The 24,067-nt window shown below is 46.2% G+C and overlaps 1 protein-coding gene across 1 annotated transcript in view; it reads right to left on the bottom strand.

Annotated features, from left to right (window-relative positions):
- The window catches only part of YIPF6 (Yip1 domain family member 6), a 131,244-nt gene that overhangs the window by 48,362 nt on the left and 58,815 nt on the right, over positions 1-24,067 (bottom strand). Inside the window, exons 3-4 of the mRNA XM_085608320.1 lie at positions 13,655-13,733; positions 11,064-11,106 (exon numbers count right to left, since the gene is read on the bottom strand). Of these exons, the coding sequence (XP_085464446.1) occupies positions 11,064-11,106; positions 13,655-13,733 (122 nt within the window). The remainder of the gene's footprint in view (positions 1-11,063; positions 11,107-13,654; positions 13,734-24,067) is intronic.

Here is a 24,067-nt window from a genome sequence, read left to right as displayed (position 1 = left end):
TTCTTGTAAACTTTTATGATTCTTTTGAATCGAATAAAGTTAATTGAACTGAACTGTACACCACAGCTTTCTTTCCAGTAGATCTGGCTCTCCTCAGACTCAAGTTCCATCCGTTAGATGAAGAAGGAACGAATCCCAGAGCCCCGGGTTGTGGGAGCCTGCCTTAATTTATACACCTTTTATTGATCCAGCTTGTATTCAGGAAGAGACAACTGTACGTCTACCAAAGAAAAGATACTGCAGACGAAGACATACTAACTATTTATTGTTCCACCATCACTATTTTCAGTGTTAGCAAAAAATCTTAAGACCAAAAATAATCAACTGTTTGAATTTTTTTAAAGATCAATGAGACTCAAGCTAGCTTTTAACAGGTACATGGTCTGAATTGGTCGATGTATAAGCCCCAGGTCCTCTTTGAGGGATCTAAACTGCGGTGGAGATGGTGATCTAATCTTTTTGGGCTAGCTGACCATATTTTACACTAATGCCACAACCATCCTGGGGGCCTAACTATATATGTCTCGGTTTTGAAGTGGTCACAGTGGCTAGACTTAGATCTGCCTCCATTCATTCCGATGTGGAGCTCCTCATGCCTTAGCCCTGAGATCCACACAACTTAATACTTATGTGAGTGCCCTTAGGATATCAGCTTCCCATGTTATGTGTATGCCGATGACACTCAAATTATCTGGCTTGATGAAAATCTGTTAGATAACATCTCATTGTTGCTGCCTGGATGCCGGCTAACACACTGAAACTAAACATGATAAAATGGAAGTTCTGTCATCTGCTATTCTCCAGGTTAGAAATTGACATTGGGGCCCATCCAGCACCTTGTGCAATACATGTCACTAGCCCCCAATTTAATGCGATTGCTTCTTTTTTACTGGTGGATGCTTAAAACTCTTAAGAAAACGATTCAACTTCTCGCTACCTGTTTCAATAAGTTGTGGCCCAAGATGTTATGTACTCTTACTCTGACTACATGAACACCTTCTTCGCAGGCCTAAATTTCTAATCTCCAGACCACAGATTATTCAATAATTTCAACCTTAAAAATGCGTTCTTCATATTGAGACGACTAATCATGCTATCTTTTTATATGTTGAAAAAAGAGCTTCAGAGAATCATTTCAGAAGCCAATGAACAGAAGTGCCTTACTGAGACTGATACTGAAAGCAGAGAATAGAAAAAAACAGATGCAGGCAGAGGACTGTGCTGCATATGTAGATTTTACATAGTGAATAGAAATAATCATTGGTGTGTTTCAAATAAGCAAACTTATAAGTCAACTTATTTCTCTGGATCTGTGCACAGCAGTTTTACTTTGATATACTTTTGTAAAATTTAAATTTGTTACTGATGGGAATTACTTTACTAATAATAACTTTACTTTACTAATAATATTTAGCCACAGTAACATTTTCATCAGAAACATTTCACATAGCAACAAAGACATACAATGACCTATGAGGGTGGAGTGTTAATGTACAGAATAATAAATTAAATAATAATTAGATTTAGTTCCACCAATTTTGTGGATAGGATTCGCGAAGAAAGACAACATGTATGAGTTACATTAGTCTTAATACAGGTACCTGCAGAATGATAAAAACAAAAATTACAGAAGAATGGTTGGGGGAAATCAATCATTCCTGTCTTTTGAGCTGCAGATTGTTGTCTTTTTTTGTGCTTAAGGAGTTGCAGTTGTATGGTGGTGAGTTTAAGGGGAAGGTGTGGTACCAGGATTGGTACAGGACAGTTTGGGTTTAACTAGGTTATATTTGGTGGATGTTAGGTTCTTAGTAGGTTTGTATCAAGAGAGGATGTCCAAGAGATAACTGGGGAACAAACCATTCAGTGCATTGGATCAGTATATTGTCCACAGTGCTATTCTTGGAGGTCAGTGATCTGGCTTGCTTGAAGTGTAAAGGTGCAACGGGGAAGAGAAGGGCTACTAAAAGACTATTGCTATAGTCCAATCTACTGAATACTACTGAGGATGCACGTTTTTGCTGTACTGAATAGTATATTGCTTGAATCCTACATATGTTCAATAACTAACAACATGCAGTGGTGGGTAAAATAATTATAAAAAGGTTTAATTTTCATGGATGGCAGGTGGGACCCCCGAACTTTCTCAATACATGGGGCATTTAAGAAAGTTAGTGGATAAAGTTAGTAAGCAAGATGAGCACCAATGAGGAAAGAAAGTGCTGGACCACAGCTTTAGAAATGTTTAGCATAAGTGACTGTAGTGTCAGATGGAAGTAAGGTAATTAAAGATTTAGGACTGGAGAAGTGGACTGAAGGTATGGAAAAAGATGTCGGTATCATCCGCAGAGTTGATGAAAGAAACTAAATGAGGAAATTATATTGACAATTGATATGGTGTAGAATGAGAACATGTGAGGGCAAAGGACAGAGAATTGTGGGACAGTAACTGGAAATGAGGTTGGCATTGATGTCTGCTAGATAAGAAGGATCAGCCACAAAGATATGAGGAGAGCCAGTTGTGTTAGGCCTGTGATGCCTTCTGTGTCTAAGGAGGAGAGTAGAGTAAGGCGTTAAAAGGCACAGATATGTCCAAAAATAGGAGGATGGAAGAAAAACTGTTATGATGGGCAATGGTGAAAACTTGGAAATGTGTGAAAATGTCCATTCCACTGAGTGGAGGGTGCAAAATCAAATTAAAGGTAGCCAAGTAGGTAGTTTGTAAAAAGGGAGCGCATGAGACTATTGATGACCAATCGGTCCATTATTGCGGAATAAAATGGAAGTTGATTTACTGGGTGATACATGTAGGGGGTGGATGTAGAGTCATTTTTTTTCTTAACAAGAACCGCTGTTGCTTGAAGCATGTGAGGGTGCAGTTGTAAAGAAAGGAGAGAGAAAATAAAAATTTGGACGGCAGGGTTCTGAGGACTGAATGTGTACGATGGCATATATTTACAAATTTAGAAAAAATTGTACTGTAGAAATTGGAAAACTTGTTGATATACTGAATATTACAAGATGGATGCTGTGCAGTTGCACGAAAGGGAGATGGAGCGTTACCAATAAATGGCGGTCAAATGCAGAGTCTACGTAAACCAGTAGTAATAACCTGTCGGTTTAAACTCCAACCGCCGTCTTTGTAATGAGGCTGTCAGAGTTTAAACCTTGGATGTTGGTCGGAGGCTTTCCAACCGACATCCAAATCAGACCCAAAGTGACAGAAGACCAGATCGCAGAAGAGCTGCCGTCATAAAAATGAATTAAATTCTGCAATTAGAACGAGGAGCCTAGCGCGCAACCAAGATGGCCGCGTAGGTGCGAAGCTCCCGAGGACCTCCGCGACCTCCTGAATTAATCCTGATTATATCCTGTCTTTGATGAGGGGACTGTGTCTGTGTGCCCGAGCTGAGGCGGCACCCGTTTTCCGTTTTCGAATCGGACCCCGGACACTGGTGGGAGCACCGATCGAAGATTGCGGCCTTCTCCGCGCCGGCCCCCCGGATTGGAGTTGTGGGGCGATCCGGGGACAAAGCGAACAACAGCGGCGGGCAGGGCTGGGCGACTCGCGTACCCCGCGCTTTCACTTTTGCTTTTGCGCCCTCCTTGCCCTCAAGCGAGGTAGGGTTGCGGAGCGGGGTGCGGTGGTGTGGCCTTGTCCCTGTGCCCGGCTGACCCGTCGGCTGTGAGTTGTCCTGCGGTCCAGTGGTCACCCCCCCCCGGAACCCGTGAACTGGTTTATCGGCCCTTTTGAGGAGATTGGCACGACTTTGGGAGTGCGACATGTCCACAAAGCAAGATGGCGACCGGGCCAAGGTGAAATCGACCCGCCGCGGCCCGGCACATCAGTCAAACAGTATGGACCGCTACACCCTCCAGAAGGGATCCCCAGAGGCACAGCGTACATCCCCCGCGGGCCCGGCTGAGGCGTCTGCTCAACCCGCGGATCTGACCCTCCGGGACGTCATGGGCGCCATTGCCGAGATGAAGGCCTCGGTGGACCAGCGCTTTGATACTCTGGCGCAGAAGATAGACTCGGCCCTGGTGGAGGTGGGCCTGGTGAGAGCCGATTTGTCTAAAACAAATGACCGGGTCGATTCCCTGGCCCACACCACCTCAAGTCTCACTACAGACGTGGCGGCCCTTCAAAAGGAGGTGCACCGGCTTGGCCAGGCGAGCGCCATGATGGACCGTCGATTGGAGGACGCCGAGGGTCGGGCCCGGAGGAACAACGTTCGTATTGTCGGGGTGCCGGAGGGACGGGAGGAGGAGGCGGCAGATTTGTTTGTGGAAGACCTGATCCTCACCCATCTCCAGCCCCGGGGGCTGAGTAAACTTTTTGCGGTGGAACGTGCTCACAGGGTCCCCGGAGGAAGACCTAAGGTCGGAGCTCCGCCGCGGCCTCTCATTGCCCGGATTTTTAACTTTCGGGACAGAGACGCTATCTTGCAGACTTCCAGGCTACAGGGACCGGTCAAGCTTGATAATATGGACGTGAATTTCTACCCTGACTTTACTCCGACGGTCCAAAAGCAGAGACTGAGTTTTCTCGGAGTTAAACGTCGCCTACGGGACATGAACCTTAAGTACTCAATGCTTTTTCCAGCTAAGCTGAGGGTGGAGGTGGATGGTCGCACGCACTTTTTTGACCGTCCCGAGGCGGCTGGGGACTGGTTGGATACTCTGCCTGGGGATCGGGGCCGGGGGGGTGGGGGGGGGTGCGGTTGGCGGGGAGGGCTCGCCGGATCAGAACTGAGGGGTGAATAGTAGGCCTTGCTCTGGACAACATTTTGGTTACCATTCACTGATCGTGTATGTTCCCCTCCTATGGAGGTCGTACGGGGTCCGTTGGGGGCTTTCCCTCCTCCTCTGGGGGACTAGTTAGTTTTTCATCTATGGGGCGACAGGCACACTGCACTTTGGGGGGGCTGTCTGGGCTCATGCAGGGGTGCAGGGAGGGGGGAGTTCTGTTGGGATGGGTGGGTGGGGGTGGAGTGTTGTTTGTTTGCACCGCAAGGCGAACCCTTTACTGTATTGTTGTTTTTGAGATGCTCTTTGGGGGACGATTGATGGCTTCCATGTATGATGGGGGGTAGGGATCTGACTGTGTTATCATGGAACGTTAACGGACTGGGGGATAGGATTAAGCGTGGTGTGGTCCTGCAGTATCTGAAACGAATTTCACCAGATGTGATCTTCCTGCAGGAGACACACCTTATAGGTAATTCCTTTCATGCCATGAATCGGAGAGGCTATCGCTTGGTGGCCCATTCGGGCTTCACCTCGGGCTCGCGGGGGGTGGGCATCATGATTAAGAACTCGCTCCCATTGGAGATTGATGAGGTGCGCCATGATGAGAGGGGGCGTTACACTGTCTTGGTGGGTAGAATGGAGGGCAGAGTGGTCGTTTTTGTATCAGTGTACGTTCCGCCGGGGTTGCAATCTACCACGTTTGCGGACCTGGGGCGCCTCCTCCTTGACCTCCCGGATGGGCTTCTGGTAGTTGGGGGGGGGACTTCAATGCGGTGGCTTCAGGGTCTATGGATCGTCATCCCCCCAGGGACCTCCCCCGGGCACAGGCGTGGCTGTCCGGCCTCTTAGATACACTAGGATTGGTGGATTGCTGGCGACTAAAGCATCCCGCGCAGCTGCAATACACCTTCCACTCGGGTGCCCATGGTAGCCTCTCGCGGCTTAATTATATCCTTGTTCCTGCGGCCTATGCTGGGAGGGTGGGAGAGGTGCGCCATTTGGCGCGGGGTATTTCAGATCACTCCCCACTACTGCTGCATCTTGATGTCTTCCCGAGGGGGGAGGGCAGGGTAGCCCCAATCAATGCCTGGTACCTGCGCGACCCCACTATTCGAGCCGAATTGATCAAATCCTTGCAGCGGTACTTTGAGGAGAATGTGGGGTCTGTCCCTTCCGCCATCTCCCTTTGGGAGGCTTTTAAGGTAGTTCTTAGGGGGGAGGCCCTCTCCTTTATCTCCCATGCCCGGAGGCGCGAGCGGGAGGAGGTAACCCGGGTGGAGGCCGAAATTACTGAACTAGAGGGTGACCTGGGGAGCGGGGTGACGGATGCCACATTGCATGTTCTACACCTCAAGCAGGCGGCCTATAGGGCCCTCGTCACGGAGGCGGCCAGGGGCCTCAGTAGAGAGCAACAGGGGCGACTGTATGATGTGGGTGATAAGGCTGGTAAATTGATAGCGTGGTTGGATAAAAAGGAGAGAGCGAGTCGTGTGGTTCCGTTGATCGAGAGGATGGATGGTGTATGTGTCACCGAGCCGGACGCCATTGTCTCCTGCTTCGCGGATTATTTCCGCGAGGTATATTCCCCGGTTTCTCCCTGCTCGGAGGAGGATTCCCATGCCCTGCTTCGGGACATCGCGCTGCCCTCCCTTTCGGTGGAGGACAGGGATTCGCTGGACGCTCCTCCCACCTCGGACGAAATTGCCCTTGCTATCCGCTCGGTCGCATCTGGCAAGGCCATGGGCCCCAATGGCATTCCTATCGAGCTGTACAAGCTGCGACCGGATGTGCTGGCGCCCCACCTGCGCGCGATGTTCCTGGCGGCCTGCTCGCGGGGTTCCCTTCCGCCGGACCAGCGTCTGGCCACGATCGTGGTGATCCACAAGGAGGGGAGACCCCGTGAGCGGGTCACATCCTATAGGCCTATCTCGCTCTTGAACGCGGAGCCCAAAATCCTCGCCAAGGTGCTGGCCAACCGGCTGGTCGGCGTGGTGGGCGACTTGGTCCACCAAGACCAGTCCGGCTTCATACCCCATCGTAACACGCCCCTTAATCTGCGACGCTTGCACGGGGTGCTCGCGCGTGTCCCCTTCGTGCGGGAACCGGCCATCTTGGCGTCCTTGGACGCCACCATGGCGTTTGATACGCTTGAGTGGCCATACATTTGGGCGATGCTGGCGAAGTTTGGCTTCGGACCGGGCTTCATCAGCTGGGTCAAGTTGTTGTATTCCGGCCCATTGGCGCAGGTGGTGGTGAATGGACGAGTTTCGGCCCCATTCGCACTGGGACGGGGTACGCGACAGGGCTGCCCCCTGTCGCCTCTCCTGTTTGCACTGGCCCTGGAGCCCCTGGCGGAGTGGCTGCGGTGGCACCCTTCCATCCGTGGTCTCCGTTGGACCCCCGAGCATGAGGACCGTGTGTCCCTCTACGCTGATGATATCCTTCTATATCTCGCCTCCCCGCGTAAAATCACTGATCGTCCTAGTTGATGTTTTGCGCTCATTCGGTCGCAACTCAGGCCTCGTCATCAACTGGGCGAAATCCTGTGTATATGTGCTTGCCGGGGAGGCTCCGGTCCTACCACGGGACTGTCCGATCCAGATCGCTTCCCAGGGGTTTGGGTACCTGGGTATATATATTACTCTGGACCCGGAGGCCCGCTACGAGCGGAATTTGCTGCCCCCCCTCCAGCGCTTGAAGGAGGACGTGGTGCGTTGGCGGCGTCTGCCGCTTTCGCCGCTTGGCCGAGCGGCCTTGTTTAAGATGATGTCGTTGCCGCGCTTTCTGTACGCTCTCCAGAACACTATGGATTTGGTTCCGGCGCGCTACTTCCGAGAGGTGGAGAGTTTGCAGCGTCGCCTGTTCTGGGACGGGAGGCCACGTATCGCCTTGGCTAAATTGACGCTCCCGTGGTACGATGGGGGGGTTGCCCTCCCGGATATTAAACGGTATTACTGGGCCTCCCAGCTAGCTGCGATTAATCATGGCCTTTACGGGCCCGCCCTGAACCCGGCATTTGAAATGGACAAGATGCTCCTGCCCGGTGGCGACTACAATCGGGCGCTCTACTCTGGCGCGCCGGACCCTCGCCTGACGGGACCGACGCGTGTCATGGTGCGTGTATGGCACGCGGCTAACGCAGCTATGGGGTGGAAGGACCGTTTGACCCGGGCGTCACCGCTATATGCATCGGCGAGGTTGGGCTCCTTGTGGACCTCGAAGGGCTTCGAGAAATGGGACACGATCGGCATCAGCACAGTGGGAGATCTCTGGACGAGGGGGGGGATTCAAAACTTTCGAGATGCTGCAGACGGAGTTTCAGTTGCAAGGCAGTGAGTACTTCCGGTACTTACAAGTCCGCCACGCGCTGGGCTCCGTCTTCCCGGATGTCGCGTCCATTCCGGAGTCTTCCCCCCTGGAGGACAGAGTGCTGGATGGCCATGTCCCAGACAGCACGATCTCCCTTATATATAAAAAACTGATTAACGACCGGTCGGGCCTGCTGACTGGCCTCCGCGAGGCCTGGGTTGCCGATGGGCTGGAGTTGGACGACGAGGACTGGATGTCCGCGGTGGCCTCTCCGAAGGAGGTGGCCATCCCGGCTCGCCTTCGCTTCGTCCAGCTTAAGATCCTCCACCGGGTTTACGTGACGGGGCCAAGGCTTCTACGTATGGGCTTAGCTGAGGATGGACTGTGTAAGCGTGGCTGTGGTGCTTTGGCAACTTTCTTGCATATTCTGTGGGAATGCCCAAAGGTGGAGCGATTCTGGCGTGGTGTGCATGAGGTCCTGCGAGTGGTTACGCGTGTCGTGCTGTTGCCTGAAGCGAGGAGATGCTTGCTGAATGTGTGGGAGCCAACTGACTACTCGGTTCCGCAGACGCGGTGGGTGACTCTGGGATACATGATCGCTAAGCGTGACATTGCTCAATTGTGGGGATCCCAGAGGCCTCCGGCGGTGTCGGCCTGGAAAGAACACATGGATTGGTGTATGTTTCGTGAAAAGGTGGTGTATGTTGCGAGGGGTAAGCCTGGGGCGTGGGTGAAAATCTGGGGCCCCTGGAACGCCTATCGCGGGGGTATTTGCGAGCCGCCGCTGCTGCCGGCTGCTTCACCAGCTCCGTCCCCCTAGCCGACCCCCTCCCCCAGCCATGGGCACGTGGTTCCCCAGTCCCTGATCTGTTCTCATTCCCCTCTTCAGAGTTTGGCGATTGGTTGGGGTCCCCCACTTAAGGAGCGCGTGCTGTCACTTGGGATTGCGGGTTGCCTTGCGGGTGTGGTTGTTTTTGTGTTGTTGTGTTTTGACAAAAGGAAACCGTATTGTTGGTTTGGAGTTATGTGGCCTGCACTACTGATATCTCCTGATTTACCCTTTTCGCACCGCCAAGAGATTTTTCTGTATGTATGTCATATGCTACTGCCACTCTAGCGGCCGGCCAGACGGTTGTAGGCCCATACTTGTAACTATTTGAGATTGTAATAAACGGTTTCAAAAAAAAAAAAAAAAAAAAAAAATAATAATAATTCTGCAATTAGAATGAATGATGCTTGATAACATCTATGGGTCTTAAGGCATATATGCAAGACCACTTTCTTGCTGGAAAGCAAAAAGTAAAGGGTGGGGATAATGTGATATGGATTGTAATTTCCACACTCAAAGTGTGCACTCCATTTAAAAAATGGAAGCCAACATTTTGCCACAGATTAAACGAAATAACTGAAAGCAAGGTCAATTAATGCCTCGAATGGTAACAAAAAATAAGGCTCTAAATGCACCGAGTTTCGGGAAACAAAAAAAGAAAGCATGATTTTCTAAAAGAAAGGTAAAGTTCTTTGGTCATCTATCAGAACTCCTGCCAAAAAGATGGTGTGACTCTGTGACTTTACAAATTGGGGAGTTTGTCTGTAAGCACTAAGATCGACTGTATCTATTGATGGCTTTAATTCAGATCCGTACATTCTTCCATGTGGTGTTCCTCAGGGCAGTTCATTGAGCCCCACATTGTTTAATATTTATGTCTCTGAACTGGCGCCCCTCATTCGGGAATTTGGTTTCAATCTGACCACCTATGCCGACAATACCCAGATTGTGGTAGCGGCACTCAACAGTCCCCGGCCTCGCAGTTCAGATGCTGTATGAGTGCAATTAATAAATGGATGACGGCACACTGCCTAAAGCTTAATTCCAGTCAAACGGAAGTTTTGATTTTTGGCAGTAAACAGCCTCCCTGGAATGATCTGTGGTGGCCAGCAGAGTTGGGTCCTCCACCCAAACCAGTGGTTAAGGCAAAGAATTTGGGTGTGTTAATGGACAATAGACTGACTCTCCACCATCACACAAATGGCGTGGTGTCTGCCTCTTACTTCCTTATTAAAAAAAATAAGGAACATTTTTCCTTACATTCCCGACAACACCAGGAAAACAGTAGTTTCATCTCTTATTTCATCTAAGCTGGACTACTGTAACAGCTTATACCTCAACGCCCAGAAGCAGTGTCTAAGAAAACTCCAGATGATTCAGAACTCAGCAGCTCGACTTCCATCTGACGTCCCCAGACATTGCTCAGTCTCCAATGAAATTCGGAATCTTCATTGGCTCCCCGTATCTCGGCGTATTGAATTTAAGACTTTATGTATTGTATTTAAAGCTTTGCATCACATAGGTCCATCTTTTTTGCAGGATCTTTTCACGTGGTACCAACCTACCAGACAGCTCCGTTCCTTAGGGGCACGACTGTTGGCAGTACCTAGAATTCATACGGCCCATTGGGGTGGCCGCAGCTTTTATTACGGTGCATCGAAACTGTGGAATTCTCTTCCCTTTCAACTCAGGAATGCTAGCTCCTTGACTGTTTTCAGAAAGCAATTAAAAGCCTGGCTCTTTCAGTATTAGGGGTGCGGTCGGTTACTGTTTGCTCTAGCGCCAAGACACCTCCGGGTATATGTGCGCTCTTATAAATTTTTTAACAATTTTTAACATAACATTATGAAATCACGGAATCCGGTAGAAAATAGATGTGTAGAATTGTGCAATAGAACCATTCATTTGTTAAATTTCCATTTCACAGAATCCGTTACAGATATCACATCAACATGATGACAAAAGCACGACAGATGCAAGAAAGCGGTTTTGTCCTTCAATCGAGCAAAATGTTATTCAAAAGGCAAGGCCAGATAAGAGTACACATCCTAAATGAGTCACTTGGCAGCATGGTAAAGGACTTTATCATAGAAACGGCCAAACAGTATGAAAGATATTGTGATTGTTAAAATGATATCAAATACAAGAGTTTGAAGGAAAGAGAGGCTGTACTTACAATGCTAGGGTCACGCACAAGACCAGGGGCCCCCATAAATCCCCTGTGGAAGTAAAATACCATAAGTCTTAAATCACTAGCGAATAAAACAGAAACATATTTCCAGTAAAAAAAGATAAGTCAATGGTTTTCTATATTTTTTCTTCAAATCTTAAGCAAAAATTGTTAATTTTAGAGGTTTGATTCTGCAGCACTGTCACCCTAGGCAGATACTAATAACAACACATGATACCTCTGTCACCATAAATCAAGGGGTCGATTTCTTAAAGTGGATTTTTATTTTCCACCTTGTACATGTAATATTCATGGGCTGAGTTTTATCTTTTTCATCAAGGTCTGTTCAGTGCTGTACAACTTTAAATCAGATTACAAAAAACATTTAGAAACACTTAACAATAAAAACCAAATCGACAATTGGACAATCATGTGCAACAACAGTATTTACATAGAAAGACAAAAAATATTTACATGGAAAGACAGACAGTTCTAAGTGGTCCTTTTTGAATAACGGAATGTGAAATAATCAACAAGCAAGGGGAGTCCTACACATTTCATATAAGATACCGGGGACCTATTCTTTTAGTCCTCGCAGACTAACAGTATTTTCGGAGTGCCAGTAGGAGGAAGCCTCCAGACAGTAGGGAACAGGTTTATGACACTATACTTGGGTGTCGGGCAAATGTTTTTTAAGGACTTGACGTCACTCTTGTTCCTTGGAGTTCTTAATACGGCTTGCCTCTTTTTGAAACCAACGCGTTTCGACCTTCTAGGAAAGGCGTCTTAGTGTAAGAAAAGTGTGAATGAATCTGTATAGGTGTGTATCGGACAGTTTATTCAATGGTATGTCGTCCTCTTGTGAGAAGGCAGAGTATAGATGCCTGTACGGATGTGTACTGGAGAGGGGAGAAAGAGAAATTCAGAAGAGACAAATTCAAGACCAGTGTTGTAATTCACTGGTTTCATTCAAGCCATTTTCGATTGTGTTCAAGTACATGATGGTCTTTGCCTCAAATTTAGAAAGGAGACTATCAACATTAGCTCCATATACCCGCTTTAGAACAGTCCATTTGATATCTTTGGGGCTATGTTGATATTCAATGCAATGTGTTACCATTGGTGCAGTTAGGATCTTGCACTTAATTCTGGAACGGTGTTGAGTCATTCTTGTTTTTATGGCTTGGGTTGTTTTGCCAATGTATGCCAGTGGGCATACACCCTTTTCCCCGCAGGTACTGGGGTGCTCGACCTCCATTGCTTGGAGGCCGCCCCCTCCTCCTTCCCTTTCCCACCCGTTTTTTCGCTGCATCCAAACAGCGTCTACACTTGGAGTCGCAGGAAACTCAATTACCGGACTCCTATAGGACCTCCCATACGGTATGTACGGCTAACCATGCTTTCTAACCCATCAATACACGTGTAATCAGCTAAATAAAAAGCTCATCTGTCTCCACAACAATAAGACGGCCATTTCATTTCTCTCCGTTAGATACACCCAGTCCTTTGCACAAACATGTGTTTACCCTGACGAAGACCTTCCACAACAAGTGCCACATAGAAAGTCGAAACGCGTTTGTTTCAAAAGGAGGCAAGCCGTATTAAGAACTCCAAGGAACAAGAGTGACGTCAAGTCCTTAAAAAACATTTGCCCGACACCCAAGTATAGTGTCATAAACCTGTTCCCTACTGTCTGGAGGCTTCCTCCTACTGGCACTCCGAAAATACTGTTAGTCTGCGAGGACTAAAAGAATAGGTCCCCGGTATCTTATATGAAATGTGTAGGACTCCCCTTGCTTGTTGATTATTTCACATTCCGTTATTCAAAAAGGACCACTTAGAACTGTCTTTGTCTTTCCATGTAAATATTTTTTGTCTTTCTATGTAAATACTGTTGTTGCACATGATTGTCCAATTGTCGATTTGGTTTTTATTGTTAAGTGTTTCTAAATGTTTTTTGTAATCTGATTTAAAGTTGTACAGCACTGAACAGACCTTGATGAAAAAGATAAAACTCAGCCCATGAATATTACATGTACAAGGTGGAAAATAAAAATCCACTTTAAGAAATCGACCCCTTGATTTATGGTGACAGAGGTATCATGTGTTGTTATTAGTTTTTGGATTCCAACCTCTGTTTACCTTAAATGAATCAATCCCCTGTTGTTTATATAACCCTAGGCAGATACTGTCACCCTATGCAGTAAAGCCTTTAAGTGTGTGCGGGTAACACACTATGGCTGTGCGTCACAGGGTGTCGTCATCAACCATCTTCTTGACTTAGGTACCATAGCTACAGTACTAATGAATCAAACTGCCGATAGCCCTCTCATTTTTAAAATGTTGACACTATATAACCTAAATCTACATCTTCTAGATTTAAATCAAGATGTCTTGCAATAACATTTATTTTCAAATAGTCACCAGGCTGATTTTCTTTATGACTTGACAACTACGTCGTGCAAAACATCCTGACAGCCCACTACATTTGTAGTGATACCCAAGGTAGTCATAATTCATCAATTTAGTAAGTGTGCAGTATGAAAAACACATTAAGAGTACAAACAAATCCTGGGAGCACTGCACTCGCTACTTACAGTCGCGGAGCAAAGCTGTGCTCTTCTTGGGATACATGACATGGACAAACTTCTTCCCAACGGCCTTCAGGTCACGAAGCTGAAAAAGTAAAATAAAAGCCTTGCCTTATCAAAACAAACTCCTATTCTCTTATTAAGGGAGAAGCAGTGCGGGATACCAATGATTTTCACTCAAGTTCTTATTTGTATATTTTTTATTTAAGAGCCCATTTTTTACATATTTCTTGCAATATTCGGCTTCAACCTGCATCCTTGTCACAAGACTTTATTGTGCAACGTGAAGAACATAAACAGTATTTGAATTCCTGCAATACCCATGGAACTTACATACTGTTTCATGCAAACTCTAAAAGAGAAAATCTGTGACACAACCGCTATTAACTATTGTAATGTGAAAATTAGAAAATCAGTTTTTGACATGAATTTTGAAATAAATGACTAATATCAATAGAGGCGACATGTTAAATACTATCTGTTTACATCCTAACTATGCCACCCTGCGACCCCCAATGTCAGCACCAGTTCTTCACAATAACATGCATCATTGTCATTACAAGGATTTGCAATGCAATAGGTCTCACATCTGCGAGAGTTTAAGCTATTGGCATTGCAAATGACAATACCTTTTATTTATCAGTTTTGATAATTAACACACAAATAAAAGACATTGTCATTTACAATACCAACAGCTGAAACTCTTGTAAATGCTAGACTTCTTTCATTTCAAAGAAGCGGCCGCCATTGTCCTAGGTTACTTGGAAAGTGAAAGCGTGCATGGTGCTCTGAATCTTGCAAGAAAACATATAATGCCTGCAGTAGGATGAACTCATTAAGGAAAATAGTGCTTACAGAAAAAAGAAGACATACCGTGTAACAACAGATGTAAAAGGGCCAGTCCTCATGGGAGGTTGCAAATGAAGACAAGGCGGCACTAAGAAGGGACTAACGAGCCTATTAATGAATCAGAAGCCAGCATTTACAAAGGACAATGACACAAACCAATGAAAAATATGGGCTGAGAGTGGGCAGAGCTTCAAATCTATACTCGAATAAAGCATGCCTCGCAGAGCAGCGCATGCGCTGCCCAGGTTCAACCTAAAAATAATCTTAGGGCATCAACCACTGTTACGAAATATAAATTGGGGAATGTTTGTTTCTAGAACGTAAAAGAGATAATGTGGCATATGTCTAAACTGACTAATAAGTAATAATCTAGGAAAATATCTCTCCCTTAGTCAACAACCAACATTAGAGCCAACAACCTTTGCTACAGATACAGTAACATTGTTTCATGGCTACTGATTGATTAAAGCCAATTCATTCCATTTCTTATCTATGAAAGAGCTAACAATTTTGTATGACATTTCTTAACTTGCAACAAATGTCGAATCATTTTTACATTAGAAAAGATGTGCCTGGTGACCTACATCATGCACACAAAAAACTAAAATAGAGCAACATTAATGCACTTAACTCTTCTATTGTACAAACCTGGAATACAATATTCATTAAAAAGAGGAAAGGGAAAACACAACACCCCTTTAGGCAATCCATTAGATTATTAATCAATAATCAGTTAGCTTAGAGGTCACAAGAGCCTGAATTCATCAGGGTACTCACAAAAGTGTGGTCAAAGTAAACCAATAAAGAGAGTTTAATACAGTGGTCTCTGCAGGTTCACTGCCGAGAATCTGTCCAGATATGGAGTTTTGAGCCTGTGGTCCAGGATAAGCAGTGCATGTATGTGAACAGATATGGCCTCTGAGTTGATTGGAAAAGAATGCCAAACACTTCTACAGCAGCACTATTCAACAGTGGGAATAAATTCAATGGTAATAAAGCCACTTCAAACCTCAGCTTTTTCACATCCCATGTATTATATTCACCATAACAGACTGTAGTGTTGGGGGAAATAATTAGTTTAAGGTACCTATATAAATGCCTGCTCCAACAGTAATTTCAAAATTCATGTGCATGAAAAGAAGGCTAGAGCACTCAGACACCAATAAATAATCCTCCAGCATAGTGAAAAGAGAGTAAGAATTGAAGATTACCAAAGGTAAAAAAGTAAAGTAAAAAAATCCAAATATGTAGCAAGATTAACCAATTAAATGGATTATATAAGCCATTCTCAATATACATAGAATGAGACACTAAATTGGTGATGCACGAATAGCGATTGACACCCATCAAACAAGTCATAGTGAGGAATTTGAATAGGAAGAAAAATGACCCTACACAATCCAACGTCATTTGTAATAATCACATAAGCAATACACCAACTGTACAGTTGATATAACCAGAGATTTGAATGACAGATCAAATCAGAGTCTTGGTAATTGTCCATCAATTTAGCCATGTGAAAGACCAGTATACAGTCAGAAATGCTAACCGATCAAAGGGGAAAATTTAATCAGCACATATCCTAGATTATTGGATTTACATGATAGTGTCCAGGTCACTTTTGTAAAATCTCATGTTCTACAGTATAATACTCCCTACAGGAGCATATAACAGTTAATATAAAAAAATCATATGGTTGATCTGAAAAACTCTTCACAAAAAACTCAGTATATAAAAAGTACACTTGTATGCACGTATAATAGTAGAATTCTCAACAATAGTGCAATAATCAGTGAACACCCATGGGACTCAATCAGGTCTTACCCTCTAGGAGATTACTACTACTTTGTACCATGGGGACCATACTGCCGTTCTGAAACCGCGCCATATTTAAGCAGAATAAATACACTTCAAGAGAAAGAGGACTGCCATATTGCAGGAAGCATACTGAAAGCAGCGCCATATTGTAATAGTAGGAAACCCATATTAATCGTGAAACGGGTTAGAAAAAACTTAAATTAAATCTAAAGTTCTGAATGACCATTTATCAACTACCAGACATGTGAACTTAAAAAACGTCACTGAAAAGACTAGAATTATAAAAATAAATAAAAAAAACTCTGGTCTTCAAAAGGCGTTCTGAATTGGCCCTAGTATTGGAGTTCTAGAGCAGAGCATATTGGAGCAGTGTAAAAACACTCAAGAAAAAAATGGACTATCGTATTACATGAGGATTCTTGAAAGCGGCTCCATATTGAAATAGCAAGAAACCCATCTTAAACATGAAAACAGGCATAAAAAAAACCCAAATGCGATCTAATATTCTTAATAAACATTTATCAAATATCAAACATGTAAAATTCAAAAATGCCACTCATAAGACTAAAATTATTAGAATGAAAAATAACCCTTGTCTTCATAAAGCATTCCCAATCGGCGTCATAAAATTACACCAGACCGACGTCTACATGTAGCGCACTGAATCAGCACTATACAAGCTGCTCATAACTATAATGTTCTAAAGTGGCACTATATTGTAGTCGTTCTGAGTCTCTCTTATTAACTACATAACTGTACATTTCGAGTTCATATCCCATATTAGTATAATTCTCGAAAGTTAGAACAAATTAGTCAAATTGGGAGTACCTAAATTATATAGTCAGCATCAAAGTGAAACATACTGAGATCACATTAGTATTCATTACCTCAAATAATTGTAAGCAAAAATATTTAATCATGAAAACAAATATTAGTGTAGAGTATGAAGTACTCTAATCCATTAGAGAAACGCATATTGATGGGTGAAGAGGTATGGTGTGATCACTACCAGTTAAGTAGTACATAGTCTTATACATACAAAATAACTATGTCATATAAAGTACCCTATAGTAATATCTTCCTTATAGTTACAGCAAATGTGCTGGGTTACATAAGGTACAAGATAGTATCACTTTAGGGATTACCAAGAAAATATTGCAGTTCATGGTCGATATTAAGCCGTTCTTCGACCACTTTTAACTTCATAATCCAGAGTGACTCATGCCATCTCCGTTTTAACTTTCCATTACCTTCTCTTGCATCCAACATTACCATTTCCAGTCCATGGAACTGGAAACTGTGGTGACTATCCTGCATCTTGCATTCAAGAGTAAGTAACGCATACTGATATTTTTCATTACCCTGCTTAACTGCCCTAAAGTGTTCAGAAATGCTGTCACATAAAGGGCTGGTTGTACTACCAACATATCGTTTTACATTTACACAAAAGAACATATATTACAAATTTTGTACCACAACTGATGTTACTCTTGATTTGAAAATTAGGGCTGTTATTATAGTTGAAAGATGCAGTTTTGTCTTTAGCTAGTCTACAAACAGGATAGTGACCATATTTAAAGAAACAACTTGTCAGTGCTGACCACTAAGGTATAACATTTGAAAAGCTAAGACAACTATGGCTAATAATGTTCCTTACTGTACGACCTTTGAGGAAAACTGATACTTGGACACAAAGAAATACAGGTATTGGTCAAATTGTCATCTCTCAAGAGATACCAATATTTATCAAGAATTCTAATAAGTTTTCCAAATTCTCCACCATATGATGTAATAAGTCTAATTGTATCTTGAGCACTTACATTTTTCCTATTAGTATCACTTAAGGTATTTCTCCTGTTAAGTTTCATAGCTTTAGCACTTGCAGACGTCACTGTTTATCGTAGCCCCTTGCCAGAAACCTCAGCATAATATCACTAATATTCTGTTTAAATTCTAGATGGGGGGTACAATTTCTTCTTGCTGGTTCAATTTCCCCAAATAAATGGCAGTTAATTGCCTTCTCAGGTGTGCACTGGATGCATGTAGTAGTGAATTACAGGAAGTTTATTTTCTATACATCCATCTCTGAAGTCATGTTGGTAAAATTTAATTCCACATCTAAGAACTGAATTCTTTCTTTACAATAATTCCGTGTAAAAGACATATTATATGGATTAGCATTCAGATATGCAACAAACTCAAGCAATTCCTCAGAAGATTCAGTCCAGATAATCAAAATGTCATCTATGAATCTACCCCAATAGTAGTGTGTGTGCACGCCAGGAAACCCAACCATCAGTTCCCTTGAAGTGATTACAAAATGGCTGGCGGGGATGGTAGAGGATTCAAGAAGACAGCCTCTACTTGTAGACTATTATTTGGATGAAAAGCTGCAAAAGGTGAATTCATTCTACCAATGCCAGGAATGCAACATGTGATCAAATTTGTTGTGTAATTTGGAATCAATGAACAATCTGAAAATGTTGTCTCCTACGCCTGCTCAAAAAAACTATTTTTATTGAAGCAGAGATTTGTATGGTCCTAGCACTGGCATTCAGGATTAGGTTTGTCTTCTGCCAGATATCAGCCTTTGAAAGTAAAATTAGTGATAAAATAGGTGTGTTGTCTTGAAGAGTTCACCAAAAACCACCAGGGCCCCTACACATCTGCAGGAATTGTGTGCAAGTCAGTGGTGCAGTCATCACAAGACAGGGGTGGATCTAGCAGTTGTCACTTTGCATTCACAGAAGTTCTTAAAATGTTGGATTCAGGACAACATGGAGAAGGAGAGAGCAGGTCCCAAATACGATGATAATGACAAGTGCCTTGCCCATAGGGTGAGGTGCACACTTCAAATGATTGATGTTAGAAGACACAGTCAAACGTATCAATTGTAGGGAATTCAAAATTGAACATTTGGATCTGGAGGCTTTCCAAAGCTTCATGCAGGCCAGGGTGGTGTAAAGCCACCAACCATATTTTATCTGAACAAACCAGGGGGCACAAAGCTGTGCCCCCTCTCAAATTTGGCACAGAATAATTAGCACCAAAGCTCCTACAGTCATTTAATGTTGACATCTGGAACTACCAGAACTACACAGCTAAACATTGTATTTCCTAGTGTAGAGCAAAAAATTAAAGACAATTACACAATGAAAGATTAACTGTGGTGTATTTTATGCCAATTATTATACACCTGTTAGACCTGTCAGCCCTTTGGGTTGTCCCTCCTCATCATTATTTATTTTGTCCCACTTTTGCCTCAAACCCTGTTAGTATTTTTTCCTTTTTGGGAACCACCAGACTTTTTAGTATTGATGCAGATTCAGGGAGCCATTTTATCTACCCCTGGAACTTCTGTCTGAGGGCCTGGAGCACAAAATGGTGGCCACCTGTGACATCATCAGAACCCACTGGAACCTACTAGAACCTTCTGCAACATTCTGGAACCCTGTGACAGTTGGAGGCGGTTTGGAATGTTGGGAAGCTAAGCCAGAGTTGACAGTTGGAGCTGGCAGTTGGCACCTGACTGGTGAAGAGAGAGCAGCAGAAACCTGAAGGAGGAAGGAGTGAGGCAGCAGGGGTGGAAACTTGTGCCTGGAGTGGGGTCCATAAACCCACCCTTGATACTAGTCCCTGCTGACTGAGCCCAGCCTGGAGCCCTGTGTGGGAGAAAGCAAGAAAAACCATCTTGAGGACCTGGACAGCAGGAACAGGCCTTAAAAATAAAGAATAGCAAGTACCTGACCTGGTTACTGGTAACTACTTGAAGTCCGACGTCGAGAAGCCTAGAGACCTGGAGCCCGAGGTGGAGAAGCGGCGCTGACTGGAAAGCAGACGTCGTACCCGGAGCCGCCAGAGGTCGAGAGAGGGCGCCGACGGAGGTCGTGGAGAGTACCAGAGGTCGAGGAGGAAGTCACCCGAGGTCGAGTGAGCGGCGTCGACGGGGGGAGTGAAGTCCGCCCTCCGGAGTCGCCGGAGACCGAGGTGAAGCGTGCCGGAGGTCGGGAGTGGATATCGCACTCCGGAGTCGCCGGAACCTGAAGAGAATCGTGCCGGAGGTCGGGAGTGGAGGTCGCACTCCGGAGTCGCCGGAACCTGAGGAAAGGAGCACCGGAGGTCGGGAGTGGAGATCGCACTCCGGAGCCGTCGGAAGTCGACATCGAGCCAAGACTGCCCGACGTCATCGAACCGGAGGTCGACATCGAGCCGAGGCCGCCGACATCGAACCGGAGCCGGCGGAAGTCGACATCGAGCCAAGACTGCCCGACGTCATCGAACCGGAGGTCGACATCGAGCCGAGGCCGCCGACATCGAGCCGGAACCGCATACCGGCGTCGACAAGAACTGTCATTGAGCCGAGGCCGCCGACATCGAACCGGAACCGCCTCACGGCGTCGACACGACTCCAGCGGCGTCGGAACTTCATAGAAAGGGCAGTAAGTGGAATAGAGGGCGCCTAAGGCCCTGTGAAGCCCTAAGAGACCATCCTAGGGGCTAGAGGGGTGCTGGAACCAGCTTGATTGTGCCAGGGGTGAGCTGAGACTAATACAGAGGGGTTGTGTAGTGTGGGAGAGCCAGATCTCTAGATTCCCCCTTGATCTACCTCAGTGTAGGCCTCAGCCTTGTCCAAGCCAGGGAGTATACCCCTCAGGCCATCCACCTAACCACAAGCTGTGACTGGGCCAAATCAGCCCATAGTATTTTAAATGTGATCTGATTTTACAAATGTCATTGTTGGCGGATATTATTTATTGAGGGTACTGTATTTATTGTATTTATCTAAGTTATTCCTGTGATGTATTTATTGTCCTGAGCTAACTTATTCCTGCACAGTATTTATTGCCTCACAGTATTTATTTGACCTGAACCTATTTATCGCACCTGTAAAGTGTTACTATTTATTTGACCTGCACTTTTTAAGAAGAAGCATTGTGTACTGTGATTGTATTATTATTTAATCAGCAACTAAGAGAAAAGAAGATAAAGAGATATATTTTCAGTATAATTTTTAAGGTGTAGTGTCGTTTTTGGAACGGATGCACGCATGGTTATTGTGTGGGTATGTCGTATGCTTAACACGGTGCCTGACCCCTGACCACTCGAGCCAAGCTACCACAGTGTATGTCTGGAAAAATCCCATTACCACCACCCTTCCGGGGTGGGAGTGGGGTTTTTCTAACATAATTGGTGTTCAGCGGCGGGATTGAGCTGTGCCGACGTATACTCGACAATAACTGTGGGTAGTCCATAGGCCTACACCTGGAGTTTTCTCAAAGCGGCCTTCCTAATTGTGAGTTTTTGTTTTTCCAAATTTACTCTGGTGGTGGGAGGAGGTATTATATAAGGTACCCCCCTGCATAGCTTCTGCAAATAACTGTCCTCTGACCTGAGTGGGCAAAATGGAGTTTGTGCTAGAAGACCTGGAAACCTATACTGTGGCCCAACTCAGGGAGTTTTGTCAGCGGGAGGGGGTGTATTGTCCCCCAGGAGCAAAGAAGGGTGCACTCCAAACCAGCTTAAGGGCTTGGGGGGAGGCACGACGAGAAAGCAAGGCTGAGGAGGAGGACAGGGATAGAGAGCCCGACAGTGAGGGAGCTGGTTTGTACCAACCTGAGGTGGGGAACCTAGTAGCGGGGCCCAGAACCATTTCCAGGAAGGGCAGCACTGTCTCTAGCGGTGGCTTATCTGAAGTGGAGTTAACAGACCGGAGGGAGAAAAGACAGCTCACATGGGACTTAGCAAGGCTGGAGAAAGAGAAGGAGGAACAGAGGATGGCTCACGAGTTAAGGCTGAAAGAGATAGATCTTCAGATCCTAAGAGTCGGGGCACACACTGTTCCTAATGGTGGCAGCAAAGACCAAGAAATCACCAGGGAACCCAAACCCTACCTGCCAAAGGACATAGTAGCTAGCTATGGAGCGGGTGACGATATCGCCAAGTGGCTAGCGGCCTATGAGGTCTCGGTAAGGGCCCATGGGGTTCCAGAGAAGTACTGGGGAGGGGGATTGTACAAGTACATGCCTCCAGCTGGTAGGGATGCATTATTGGCCCTAGAGGAGGATGAGCAGACCCACTACCCCACCATGAAGGTGGCGCTCATAAGAAAGTTTGGACTAACACCCGAAAAGTACAGACAGAAGTTCCGGGGTAGTCACAAACTGGGCACACAGAATTGGGTGGACTTCCTAGACTATGCAAAGAAGGCACTAGAGGGTTGGATTCAGGGCAGTGAAGTGAGGAACTACGAGGGGTTGTTTGATTTAGTACTGAAGGAACACCTGCTCGAAAAATGTTTCCCTGAACTGCGTCAACACCTGGTGGATAGCAAGCTGACCAATCCCCGGAAGCTTGCTGAGGAGGCGGACATTTGGGCTAGTACCCGGGTGTCCACAAGGGGGACTGGAGGGGATACTCAAAAGGCCGGACAGGGCGCCCCCCAGAAGAAAGAGGGAGGGGAAAAGAAAAAGGAGTTCTCCAAAGGCCCCCAAAATAACTTCCAAGGGAAGGGAACAGGATTCACCCCTAGGGCTAACCCACCCAGAAACCCTAATCCTGGCCAGAGTCAGCAGCCAAGGGTTGTCCATTGCTACGAGTGCGGTGGCGTTGGACACTACAAGGGAGATGCGAAGTGCCCGAAACGACCACCCCCTCCCATTGGAGGAAAGACCCCCGGAGTAGCTAGTGTAGTGCTCGGGGAGGAGATGCCCTTAATTAAGGGAAGGGAGTGGGCGGGTGTCACTTTAGTGTCCCTGGGAGAACGGGAGATGGTTCCTAAGATACAGGTGCCCGCAAATACCGTAAAGTATGGGCAGTGGGTCACCATCAACGGCCAAAGAGGGGAGGCTCTGAGAGACACAGGAGCCAGTATGACTATGGTGCGTAGCCAACTGGTGTCTCCAGAGCAGGTAATTCCCGATGTACTCCACCCAGCCGCGATGGCTGACGGCAGAACAGGCCACTATCCAGTGGCCGAGGTTCCCTTTGAATGGGAGGGGGTTGCAGGTTCACTTCGAGTTGCCGTAAGCCCTGCCGTGCCGGTTGATTGTCTGCTGGGGAATGACATGGAGCACAATGCTTGGAAGGAGGTGGAATACCGGACTCATACTGAGATGCTGGGTACACCTGACTGGGCCTGTGTGAGCACAAGGTCCGCGACTACCCGGAGAGGGAGTTCGTTTCGGCTGGAGCCTGGAACAAAGGCCCAGCCAGCTGCTAGTCAAGGGAAGAACCGAGGACAGGAGGAGCCTGCCTCGGCGTCCGCACCCCGTAAGACGGATAGGCCACCGGAGGTGGTGGACCAGGAGTCTGCGGTGGGGGATGTCACCGAACTGGAGGACCTACCCATCCCGGCCGAGTGGCACGTGGAGGGAGGCCCGTCCAGGGAGGAATTCTGCCAGGGCCAGAGGGAGTGCCCTACCCTTGAGGGGCTGAGGCGTCAGGCCGAAGCCCAGGCAGCAGGGAACGTTGAAGGGAACTACAGTGTTTACTGGGAGGATGGCCTCCTCTACAGTGAACCCAAGGCACCCCTACATGGATCGTCACGAGCCTTGGTAGTCCCTCAATGTTATCGAGCCTTCCTTCTGGAGTTGGCTCACGAGATCCCCTTGGCAGGACACCTGGGGCAAGACAAGACCTTCGCCCGTCTTGTCCCACACTTTTATTGGCCTCAAATGAAAGTGTCGTCCGATACCTACTGCCGGACATGTGTGTCTTGCCAAGCCAGTGGGAAAACAGGGGTGACGCTAAAAG

The sequence above is a fragment of the Triturus cristatus genome, chromosome 5_2 (assembly GCF_964204655.1).
Source record: "Triturus cristatus chromosome 5_2, aTriCri1.1, whole genome shotgun sequence".
NCBI classification, from domain to species: Eukaryota; Metazoa; Chordata; class Amphibia; order Caudata; family Salamandridae; genus Triturus; species Triturus cristatus.
Note: the sequence above shows the minus strand (reverse complement) of the source record. Positions and strands in the feature narration are given on the sequence as shown.